The sequence below is a fragment of the Vanacampus margaritifer genome, chromosome 1 (genome assembly GCF_051991255.1).
Source record: "Vanacampus margaritifer isolate UIUO_Vmar chromosome 1, RoL_Vmar_1.0, whole genome shotgun sequence".
Classification (NCBI taxonomy): domain Eukaryota; kingdom Metazoa; phylum Chordata; class Actinopteri; order Syngnathiformes; family Syngnathidae; genus Vanacampus; species Vanacampus margaritifer.
Window position 1 is genome coordinate 6,222,351 of NC_135432.1, and position 12,506 is coordinate 6,234,856.

A 12,506-nucleotide genomic window follows, 5' to 3' on the forward strand; every position below is an offset into this window, starting at 1 on the left:
AATTGTAATTAATCTAAAGGGACGATCAAAACTCTTGAATGCGTCTGATGAATAACTAGAGCACGGCGTGGGGGGGGGGGGGCGACCCTCCCGATCGCATGTTGTTTAGGAACGCAACGAGGCTTACTTTGCTTTCTTTATAGACTTTTCACACTGCAGCCATTCTACGTCATACGTCATTCTACGTACTGAATGCGTTTGGGACGTAAATAACAATGGCAGCGTACATCCAAATAAAAGTTTCTACAAAATGTATGAATTAAACTGGAAATGATTTTTGACAAATGAATCTCATAGTACTCACATTAACAACCAAATAAATAATATAGAGCAAACTTGTCATTTCAGTCTTTTTTTTTAATTCTGACCTAAAACACCAGATTTGGCCATGATGATGTAAAAGTGGGGGTGACAATTAAGGGAATGAGGCAAGCGCGTACATTTGCACCTCCCGGCTGGGTTCCATTTCCTTCCGTCGTTGTTTAATGTTGATTTTGAGCAGGTTAATGTTTAGGTCGGTACTTGTTAAAATGACAAATGCCATTATTGATTGGGGTTGATCTTGCACAATGTGAGGGGAGGCGATAAGTGCTTCAGACAAGATATTTATTTTGTTGCACAATTTAGAGCAGCACTATGTTAAAGACTCCAAAAGAAAGGTCACACTATGCTCTACTACTAGTAATTCAATTACTGTCACCGCTCCATATAAATGGAGCAATAGTCCAGAGTTAGGTGTGAGTTGGTTGTCTTTTAAAAGAGCAACTATAACTTTTTTTGTAATCTCCTTTTTGAGCATTTCTGTTACTACATTACAGCTTGAATTGTGGCCAAAGTTTGACTCTTTAATTCAAACGTCTCATTCTAACAAAAATATTTCTTACATGATGTGTTATTGTGAACTTGTGCAAGATATGACCCCCTCCCCTCCCCTCCCCTCCCTTCCCCTCCCCGGGAAAGGAATGTCCATGATGCGTTTTGCATAAAAGAGCAAACGACTCATAGAAGGGGAGTTACGTTTCTGGGTAAAATGTCTAACAATGTGTAAAAAAAAAAAAAGAGAGAGGAAGCGTTCCTGCACATATTAACTCTGGCTGTTGTCACAAACATGTAAATGTCTGTAGTTAGGAACATTTTGGTGATCAAGCCAAGATGAAACGATAACTAGGGAGGTGTGGAGAAACACAAACATCACACTTTGTCCAGGCACCATTTAAGATTAAACAAACTGATGAAGAGTATTAACTCATTCACTGCCATTGAACGGCTAAAGACGTCAAAAATTCATTTGAACTATTTCTATTAGTTTAACATTTTTTTCTACTTTTGTTAACAACAGTATGAAAACCTAAAAAAAATATTGCACATTTAGAACAGCTATAAAATTTGTGATTAATCGTGAGTTAACTAGAAATCATGCGATTAATTACAATTTTAAAAAAATTATCACGTGATGCCCCTAACTTTTAATAATCTTTTCTTCTTTAAAAAAAAAAAAAAAGATTTAAAAAAGAAGAAGTTCTAAAAAAAAATTAGGGGCATCAGGCGATTAAAATTTGTCATCGTAATTAATCACATGACTTCACGAGTTAACTCATGATTTTATAACTGTTCTAAATATACATTAAATAAAAAAATTCTAGTTTTTTATGTTCTTGTTAACAAAAGTGGAAGAAAATGTTAAACTAATAGAAATAGTTCAAATTAATTTTTGACGTCTATAGCCGTCAATGGCAGTGAATGAATTAATCTTTAAATGGAAGCGAGGGGCGAAGAAAAACTACAATAAATAACCAGCGTCAGCAAAAACATGTATTGATTTACATGATGTGACACTTAATGCATTACTTACTTATTAGATGTGTTTGGTAACTTATTTGCTGTTGTGGAACTCCCTATAGACAAAAAGGCAAATTCAGGTACTTTTCCAGACCTTGTTTTTCAACAAGCAACATAATTAGGGGGGAGGAAGGCCTGGTATCAGACACAAAAAAAAAAAAAAAGAGAAAATATCACCATCTCGTCTGTATTTCAGGGTTAAAATCTCGGCTGTATAGACTTTTGTACATAGATGCCAGTTTCATTGAACACTCTAAATTGTCTATAGGTTTGAATCTGTACATATGCTTGTACCTTATGAATTGTCAACCTTTTGTGACAACTTACAACAAACAATAACTACCATGCATCTGAATGCAAGCTAAAAAAAATCGGATGGTAAATAAATCGTGCTGTTTCAGCAGCGCCACCTGGTGGTCGGGAGGGACGAAATAGAACCACCATGCATCTAAATGTAAGCTAAAAATCTGATGGTAAATAAATCGTGCTGTTGCAGCAGCGCCACCTGGCGGTCTGGAGGGACGAAATAGAACCACATTGCATGTGACTGACTGACTGCACAACAAAAGGTTATGTTAGTTGATGTCAGTACAGCGTCATTTTGGGTTAACTGCTGCTGTCCAACTTTTTCCACGCAGAGTGAAGCACACGGCGTGACAAAACAAACCAACCGTCCGCCGGTAGGTCAGTTTAATCAGTGACACCTAATCGGGAGCTGTTTGCGTACGTGTGTGTGGTCACACTGCCGGCACTTTAAACGGGCCGCAGTTAAGAGATGGGGACTTGAATTTGGTATTTGAAACGGGCTGTTAGTTCAAATAAAACTGAGCATTTTCGTCCCGTGGATAATAATAAACCATACAGCCACATTGAAATCACTTCATAAGAATTCAGTAAGCCACGTGAATTCATGTCGAAAGTTATCTCAAGTGATTTTTCACTTGTTGTACGTTAGTTACAAACTATCTGGAAACATTTGGTACAGACACATTTGCCAGATAATGACAACTTGATTTGGGGTAATGTTCCCAGGACATTTTGTCCACCACTGGGATAACAAAAGCTGCTGAAACATCTCATCATGAGGTCAGTTGCTTACCGGAAGTACAGTAGTTGTGACGTTTTTTTTTATTATTATTGATAGTTATATAGCCTACAAATACAATGTAAAATAAAATAAAAAGTCTTACAAAGTAAAAGTGTAAATGCTCTCGAGTCTTGAAATGTTACAACTACTTTAACAAATTCCTGTGCGAAATTGTAAACAGGGAGTAGGCTTACTCACAGTGAAGCAACAGATGAATTCTGAATCAACAGATTTCGTAAGCAATTGTGTTTGCATTTCTAGAGCTTAGCTAAAAGGTGACGCTCAAATTATTCATTTATAAAGTAGGTTTACAGTAATCAGTGGGTTCTGGGTTCCAAGTCCCACTTTCTGGATTTATTATTTTATTTTTACATTACTATTTTGTTTCGACTTTTATTGTGAGCGTAATTCCATTGTTGACCAACAGATGGCGGCAAATCATTTTAACTCCGCTATCTGCAGAAAGCAACGGCTGTAGATTCATTTTAAAATATACGTCTTTGGGCACGATTTCTGATGTATATTCTGAAAATATACATTTGGTTAAAACGGGCTTTCTATTAAAAACAAAAAAACTACCATCTAGTTCCATTCTAGTACCATCTACTATCATTTTTGCTCTTGCTCTATTATCATCATATAAGTTTTAATGTGTATTATTTTAAGTGTTTAAAAAAAATGACAATTAGAATTATTTAAAAAAAAAAAAATTAAGTTAGTATTTAAATATTTCTATATTGTGGATTCACTTCTTGCTGAGGTGGTCTGGAATTTATCTGATGGTTATTGCCATGTTGGCAGCCACTTGTGGAAATCTGAAGAAAGCAAAGGCCCAAGTAGTCTTGCTGCGCTATTTTAAACCTCTCCGCCAGTCAACATTTGCCCGCCGCCCCACACAAGGCACAACTAGCAGCAATCACTACAACAGAGTTAAAAAAAAAAAAAAAAAGAGCTCATCTTAACCCAAAGACACCCGAATGATCTGAGGAGACGCTACTGGTATGATGTTAGCCACCAAATGCATACTTTGCTAAAAAGTCATGCATGCAAATTGCCTTGAGACGTGGCCTGCGTGTTTGCACTCAAGTGTGTTGTTTTCTTTTCACTCTGTGATTTTAGTGGGAGGTTTTATAGTGCATGAGTGCTTACAGGCTAAGTTCCGAAGTTGGGGGTTCAAATCCAGGCCTTGACCTTCCTGTGTGGAGTTCGCATTTTCTCCACAGGCATGTGTGTATGTTGGGTTCATTTAAAATTCTTAATTGTCCATAAGTGGGTATGTAAATGGTGTTTGTTTATACGGTGGAAGTCTACACACCCCTACTCAAATATTTTTGTGATATAAAATAATGAGACCATGATAACAAATCATATACCATCAAAAATTCATTTGAACTATTTCTATTCGTTTTTCCCCCCACTTTTGTTAACAAGAGTATGAAAACCTAGAAATTTTGTTTTATTGTACATTTAGAAAAGATATAACAATTAGTGATTAATCGTGAGTTAACTAGTGAAGTAATGCGATTAATTACGATAACAAATTTTAATCGCCTGACGCCCCTAATTTTTAATAATCTTTTTTTTAATCTTTTCTTAATTTTTTTTTTTTAAATAACTAGTGGAGTCATGCGATTAATTAAATAAAAAATTGTAATTGGCTGATGCCCCTAATTTTTAATAATCTTTTCTTTTTAAAAAAAAGAAAAAAAGATTAAAAAAATAAATTAACAAAAGTGGATTTTATTTTTAACTAATAGAAATAGTCAATGTCAATGGGAGTGAATGACATTGTATAATGTTCTATTGGAAGTGAAAATTGTTGTTTGTGTCAAGCATATCATTTGGACTTGGTGCCAACAAGTTCAACCTTGGTTTAATCGGACCATGAGCAGTTTCTAATCACGTGTCCGGGAGATTTCAAGTGTGTTTTGGGAAAATAGAGCCCGGCTTGGATGTTTTTCTTTTTAAGATAATGCTTACTGCCTTGCCACTCTTTCCTATTGCGCCGAAATCTGAAGAAAATGGGAGGTTGTTCTTTCGTTGTTGTTTTTGTTGTCCTTTTTCTTGTGTTTTTCTCAATTTTAGAAGGGCATCCAATTTTGGGTAATCTTACTGTTGTGTCATATTTTCTTCACTTGATGACAGTTTTCACTCTTTTCCTTGGTATAACTACTGCCTAGGAAATTATATAGGTCATCTTAACTCATTCACTGCCATTGACGGCTATAGACGTCAAAAATTCATTTGAACTATTTCTACTATTCACTTTTGTTAACAAGAGTATGAAAACCTAGAATTATTTTGTTGTACATTTAGAACAGATATAAAATGTATGATTAATCGCGAGTTAACTATTGAAGTCATGCCCCTAACTTTTAATAATCTTTTTTTTTTATTATTAGGGGCATCGGGCGATTACATTTTTTAATTGTAATTAATCACATGACTTCACTAATTAACTCCCGATTAATCACAAATGTTATATCTGTTCTAAATGTGCAATAAAAAAAATCTAGGTTTTCATACTCTTGTTAACAAAAGTGTGTGTGGGGGGGTGGGGGGGGATTATCACCTGATGCCCGTAACTTTTAATAATCTTTTCTTCTTAAAAAAATAAAAAGATTTAAAAAAGAAGAAATTATTTAAAAAATTAGGGGCATCAGGCGATTAAAATTTGTCATCACATGACTTCACTAGTTAACTCACGATTTTATAACTGTTCTAAATATACAATTTTAAAAAAATCTAGGTTTTTATGCTCTTGTTAACAAAAGTGGAAGAAAATGTTAAACTAATAGAAATAGTCCAAATAAATTTGAGCGCTGTGATTGGCTGGCATAAAAAAATTGGAGTAAAGACAACTCTCTTATTTTATTTTTCTGCTTACACAACATAGAGAAGAAAATTCTTCACGTTTTTTTTGTTTATTAATTGTTTAGACTCTAAACTCTCTACATCAAAAAAAGTGTGTGCGGACAAAGTGTGCAGGCGTCAGTCGAATGGACACCCTGGCGGTGGCCACCGCTCAGGAGGAGCATGGAGCACATCTTCTTAGGCAGCTGGAGAAGATGAGAGCTGCTCAGGAGCTCACTGACGTCGTTCTGATCGCTGGCGGAATTTCCTTCGCTTGCCACAAGGTGGTGCTCTCTGCATTCAGCCCGTACTTCCAGGTGCGCGTAGCATGCACATATTGTATGTACATTTATGCTGCAGTACAAATTTGACAAGGGATTGTATAGTTAATCTTGGCATAGTTACACCTTTACCATTTTGTCATGTTTATGTCCACCCAGGCCATGTTTACATGCGGTCTGAAAGAAACAAGAGGAGGTGAAGTACGTTTGAGAGACACTCCTGCTCACAGCCTGGAGCTGCTCCTCGGTTTTATGTACCGCGCTGAACTCCACCTGTCCAACGACAACATCCAGGCAGTGTCTGCCGCCGCCTTCTTGCTCCACGTGGATGGAGCCTTCCGGTGGGAACAACAAACCTGACTGTCTGCTCATTAGATATGCGGGAGAAAACGAAAAGTTGACGCACCCTTTTGTTTTTACTGCTTCAGGTTGTGTCAAAGGCACATGGAGGCCTGTATGGACGCTTCCAACTGTGTTGGTCTATACCACTGGGCCAGAGACTTGGGGGCCACTAGTTTGGCTGACTGTGCTTTCCGGTACCTCTGCCAACACTTCTCACAGGTGCAAATCCACTTCCTTGTTTATTATTCTTCCAAGGTCATTTCAGTGGAAAGAACCTGGGAAGTTGGGGAAATAGCCTTTTGTCATTAGTTAATACAAATCAACAACAAAAATGGATGTCTGTCATAGCAGGATTCGCAAAAATGGAGAAAGTACCCATGCCCAAAAAGAAACGGCAAGTCGGCCATTTTGATGAAACGTTTTGGGCTAGGAATCATACTTTGACAAACTTCTAAGAAATACGCCCCAAAGTCCAACATTTGCCATCTACTGTAATATGGACAGAATTTTCAAGTTTCTGTTTTTGTTGGTACCCTGCTCTGGTTTTTCTGTTTTCAGTCTTCATTGGCAGTGTCATTGGGCAAAATCTCCCCCGTGTGGCACCTGTTGGCGGTTAGCATTAGCATGGCATTAGCACAGGAGAAACGGCCCCAGCATTGTGTACTCTCATGATTGTCCTCGTTAGACTTGCGTCACCAGTACTTTACTTTCCGCTTTTGTAAGTTCTACTCGAATATTCTGTTTGTTTTCTGCCGTGTGTTGGTTTTTCATTTGGTGTTTTGTTTGGTAGCGCTAGTTGTACTAGCTGTGTCCACCGCTTTTTGTTACTTGTAGTTTTTTCGGCATCAACCTTTATTTGACATTGTCCGTGGCCACTTTTAGTTGCGTCTGTTTGCGCTATCATAGGTTGACCAGAAGTCCCAGTTTAATCAAGACAGTCTCAGTTTGAGTCTTGTGTCCCGAGTCCTGGTGGTTTTCGCCAGCCTCATTGTTTTGTCTCACTTTTACGCAAGTCCCATTTAAGCGTTTTTTTTTTTTTCGTCCGGTCAGCAAGGCAATCGTTTTGGCCATGTGTATCTCAATCACACAGATAAATCAATTATTTTGTTTTTCTCATTTCCATCTGTGTCTTTAAGAATCATGGGAAATGTAGTCCTACTAGCCCATGTTCGCTGGTTAGACCCAACAAACTGAGCTTTTCTGGCAGCACATTTTCAATGTAACAATGCAGGACCAGCCGTAAGCTAACAGAAATGTGCAAAAAAGTTGGATAACGTAATTGTTCAACCAAGATAGCATTTAGCATTAGCTTAAGAAATAACACAACCAACATTAACCAGATTGACGAGCGATTACATTTGTTAAGTAGTTACTGGTGATATATTGTATATTTGATTTTCAGCAAAATTGGACTCTCCCAGTTTTTAATTTAAAAAAATCTGGTCACTCTTACACTATCAGTACTTGACACCAAGCTACAAGAGCTTCTGGGGTTCACAAAGAAAAAGTGTGTGCGAGTGCCCCGTCGTGGCCGCTTGCAGCTTTAATTGATTCTGGGTTTTGTTCCCAGGTTTGTGAGGAAGAAGAAGTCCTGGAGTTGGACGCTCAAAGTCTTGCAGATCTGCTGGCTTCTGACGACCTCAACATTTCCCAGGAGGAGGCGGTGCTGGAACTGGTCTTGCGTTGGGTGGCGAAGCGGCGAGGGGACTCGCAGAGTGAAGCTCAGGCTGCGGAGTTGCTCAGGCGTGTCCGGCTGGAGCTTGTGGATCCCGTGTTCCTACAAAAAGCCAGAAGAAGAAACCCGGTGGGAATCAAAGGGTTGACATGCCTTTATATTTATTATGTGATAAGAACAATACTGATTATTATGTATGTTGCGCACCCAGGTTTTGCTGAGAGACTTTGAGTGCTTTAGAATGTCCGACACTGCCCTCCGGACCTCGGGTCTCCATCCCGCAACCCTTCGTTACGGGATGGAGACCACCAACTTCCTGATCTGTTTGGGAGGCGTCAACAAGGACGGGATTCCTTCCCGTCGTGGGGGTCATGCCGATCTGAGTTTTTGCTTCGCCCCCCAAAACAGAAAGACTTACTACATCCCCTCTCCTCTGAAGGACTCAGGGGGCTTTGGTCAGATCTCAGGGGGGGCTGTGACTCATGACAACAACATTGTGGTCGCTGTGGAGGCTGAGGACGAGCACAGGATAAAGAGAGTGGATCTCCACAGGTGTACCCGAGAACCGATTGTCGTTATTTTTAAATTCACCACTTGACCTGCTCGATTTGTTCCTGTTCCAGGTACAATCCTGCCGAGGAGTCCATCTGGGTCCAGCTTTGCTCAGCGGGACACAGAGATATGTTTGCTTTGGGGCTGCTGGGCGACGCTCTCTACATGATTGGCGGTCAGATGAAAGTGCACCATCATTACGTCATCACCGACAGTGTGACGAGGTGGTCGATAAGGAGAGGAGGCAGCTGGATCTCTTTCGCCCCACTGCCTCTTCCTTTAGCTTGCCACAGTACTGTTAGCCTCCAGGAGCGTCTTTATGTGCTGGGAGGATGGTCGCCCCAGGTGCGAACATGATATTGTTTTCCGTAACTGATGAATAAAAGCCAAAAACGTCTGCAGTGTTAAACTGCCAATAAGATTTTCATGAGAACGCCAGTTACCCAAAGTCAACAAAATAGCATGTGCTAGCAACACTAAGCTAGCATTTGCACTATAAATAAGCCAATGTTAGCCATGGCTGCTAAGTTGGTAGCATGACTTATTCATAATGGCGTGTTACTACAACACTAAATGTTATTGGTTTGAGTTTTCAGCAACCTTGTTCGCAGTATTTATTTTCCTAATATTCCATGAGATATTCATGAGAACGCCAGTTACCCAAAGTCAACAAAATAGCATGTGCTAGTAACACTATGCTAGCATTCGCGCTGTAAATAAGCTAATGTAAGTTATGGCTGCTAAGTTGGTTAGCATGACTTATTCATAATGGTGTGTTACTACAACACTAAATGTTATTGGTTTGAGTTTTCAGCTACCTTGTTTGCAGTATTTTATTTTCTTGAGGTGGATATTCCATTAGATATTCATGAGAACGCCAGTTACACAAAGTCAACAAAATAGCATGTGCTAGCAACACTAAGGTAGCATTTGCGCTGTAAATAAGCCAATGTTAGCTATGGCTGCTAAGTTGGTAGCATGATTTATTCATAATGGAACTAAATGTTATTGTTTTGAGTTTATTTATTTATTGATGGATTTGATTTTCTCGGGATGGATATTCCAGCACATTGAGCCTAGTAGCTGTTTTACACACACATGCTAAAAAGAAACACTTTGATCAAGCTTCATTTTTTCATACTTCCATGCATTTTTTATTTATTATTATTTATTTTTTTTACAATGCACTCAAATGATTTTTCTTTGTCAGAACCATCCAGATGAAGAACCAGACAAGCTGAATAACCGAGTGTTTCAGTATGATCCCGGTAAAGACAGATGGAAAGAGTGTGCCAGGATGAAATACTCGAGGTATCGCTTCGGCTCGGCTGTTCTCAATGGAGAAATCTACATTTTAGGTCTGAACGCATTACAAAAATGTGTATGTGACGGGCAAGAACAGGGGAAAAGGTGATACTCTTATTTTTTTTCAGGTGGTATAGGGTGTGACGGGGAGGACTGCGGACAATCACGTCGCTCTCTAAGCTCTGTAGAGATTTACAACCCGGAAACGGACACATGGAGGCCAGGCCCGACTCTGCCCACATCCTTACTGTCCCTCCGAAATAATACCTCTAATGCAGGAGTAGTGCAGGGCAAACTGTATCTCTGCGGATACTACAAGGGAGCGAGTAGGTTTAAAATTCCCCCGCCTTCAGGCTGCATGATTTTTGGTTCAAAATGATTTGATTGACAATGATTTTTGCGTCAATCTATAGATGTGAAAGGAATTGTAATGATCTACTCCAGTCTGACTTGCTAATGCTAATTAGCGCGCTACTTTTATCACTCAAAAGAACGGCTCCACACTGCAAAAAAAACAACTTTTATTGGAATAACTTGATTGTGACTTTTTCCTTCTACTCTCTAATGTGGCTACAACTTAACAGTGTATCAGACCGCGTGGAACCACACTGCCCCTAAGTGGCCAAATCGGGTACAACATGAACAGCGCTCCAAAAAAAGGCACGCACAGACAAAGGCAAGACAGTATAAAATAATTTAAATAAAATCGATTTTGGGACATTTAAAATCGATTCTGAATCGTACTAAATGAGAATCGTGATTCTTATATGAATCGATTTTTTGCCACACCCCTACTGTACAGCCTTTTGAGGCTACACATACAGTAGATTATATTTTAGACTTTTTATTACAGAGGACCAGTCAAGGAAGAAACCGTTTGGTACGATAGCAAAAATAAAAGTCAAGTCAAATTTATTGATATAGCACGAGAGTTCAATCGTGTTTGGCCGCATTGCTTGGTGTGTGGCAGGCCCGAGTTATAAACGCTGAAATGCGATACTAAGTAACGGCAATGCTGTTGGGCTGGGTGATTCATTAATTTTATTGATTAAAAGGAAGTACAAAAATAGCAGTCTCTGTATATTCTTGTGAACCATAGTTTCCATATTGTTTGTGTTGGCCGCAGGCCGTCATGAGATCATCACCAAGGAGGTTTTGGAATTGGACCCTGCCAAGAACGTGTGGGCAGTGATAGAAAGACATGCAGCAATGCACGACGGCTATGATGTCTGCGTGGTGGCTGACCTCAATCCTCGCGACCTCATCACACAATGAGACATCCCTTTATGGCTCGGAGCAACGCTGCCGTTTGAACCGAGGAGCTGAGGGAGGTGAACTTCCGACCCTACAAGCAAATTTACGGTCTGAGTCGCACCCCCCCCCCCCCTCGGGAATAACGAAATGACTGTGGATGTGAGAAATCTGGATGGTCTTGTTGAGCAAACAAGACGAGGTTTGTCGTTTCTACAAATGAGGGAAGTGTAGGGTCTTCAAAAGTCACAAAGTTTTAAAAATAAAAAATTATATAAAAAAATAATAATTAAAAAAAATAGATTTTTAATTTTAAGAAAGACATGGGCCTACAGTGTGACCCCCAAAAAATATTACAATACTGCTTTGTATTAAATATAAAATACATATTTGAAAGGAAGGGAAAACAGCACCACCTGCTGGATGTTTTAGGCCACTTCTTGTTGAAACATAAGCCTGACGGGTCGCCAAACGGTGCCCGATTTACTTGGATGAAAAGGAAAAAGTTGTATGGCATTTTCTCAATTTTATTCTGTATTAATGTGGTACTTGCATTCATTTGTAGTAGATTGGACTATTTTAACAGGTGTTTTTTTTTTTTTTTTTTTTTGTTAATAGAACAAATATTAATGGGGCAGCTGCAACTGCTCTAGAATGCAACGCAAGTGGAAACTGCATCACATCACATAGCTTCCAAAAGCGTTGCAATGGCTTTTCCGTGAGTCATGAAATAGATTTAAAGATTGTTTTTCAAAGCTCTGAATAGTCTTTGGCCTAAATAAATTGATCAGACTTACGTTTCCCTATAGGACACTTACAGAACTCTCTGGCAAAATCTGGCAAGGTTACTTCTTGCTTATTTATTTACTTGCATCTTGTTTTCACTATCTTACTTTTATTTTTGTTATTTTAGTTCGATTATCCACAGTTTCTATAATTATTATTTACACAATCATACATTTTGGTATTTTTTTTGTACAAGTATCTAAATTGATGTGTTGAATCTGCTGCTCTCCGTCATTCCCTTGCATTTACCTACGGTATGCTAGCATCTGATTGGATAGTGTTAGTCAGCTGATAAGGGATCAGGAAGTGTTGTCCGGCTGCGGTGAATGACGAGTAAAGTTTTAATTTAAGAATGAATCCGTCTACAGCCTGCCTTTTCATTTTATAAACAGTGTCCTATTAACCACCAACGAATCCTCACATGATTAGACTATAGCTACGCTACGTGTATTTCTTATTTCTGAGTTTTTTCTCTCGCAAATCTGCCACTATATAAAGAGAGAAAAACTTGTAAATTTGCGAGTTTATGAAATGG

General features: G+C 38.9%; 1 protein-coding gene and 1 long non-coding RNA gene across 4 annotated transcripts; one reads left to right on the forward strand and one right to left on the reverse strand.

Moving 5' to 3' along the window:
• Positions 1-2,119: 2,119 nt before the first annotated feature.
• Positions 2,120-12,328, forward strand: LOC144053686 (kelch repeat and BTB domain-containing protein 12-like). 3 transcript variants are annotated; one of them, XM_077568395.1, is made up of 11 exons: positions 2,120-2,519; positions 5,866-6,096; positions 6,220-6,401; positions 6,489-6,621; positions 7,973-8,206; positions 8,289-8,629; positions 8,701-8,974; positions 9,840-9,987; positions 10,063-10,260; positions 10,519-10,610; positions 11,061-12,328. In XM_077568395.1, exons 1-11 carry the CDS (start codon positions 2,412-2,414, stop codon positions 11,124-11,126), a joined length of 2,007 nt encoding a protein of 668 aa, XP_077424521.1. In that variant the 5' UTR covers positions 2,120-2,411; the 3' UTR covers positions 11,127-12,328. The 3 variants fall into 3 exon arrangements, with proteins under 3 accessions (XP_077424521.1, XP_077424530.1, XP_077424540.1); XM_077568404.1 differs by lacking the exon at positions 10,519-10,610 and having other exon boundaries at positions 2,126-2,519; XM_077568414.1 differs by lacking the exon at positions 2,120-2,519 and having other exon boundaries at positions 6,022-6,118.
• On the reverse strand, positions 5,755-6,801 carry LOC144053701 (uncharacterized). The gene is made up of 3 exons (XR_013294494.1): positions 6,467-6,801; positions 6,266-6,395; positions 5,755-6,133 (listed from the first exon to the last, which is right to left on the reverse strand). It is a non-coding gene; the product is annotated as an uncharacterized LOC144053701 (long non-coding RNA).
• Positions 12,329-12,506: the final 178 nt, after the last annotated feature.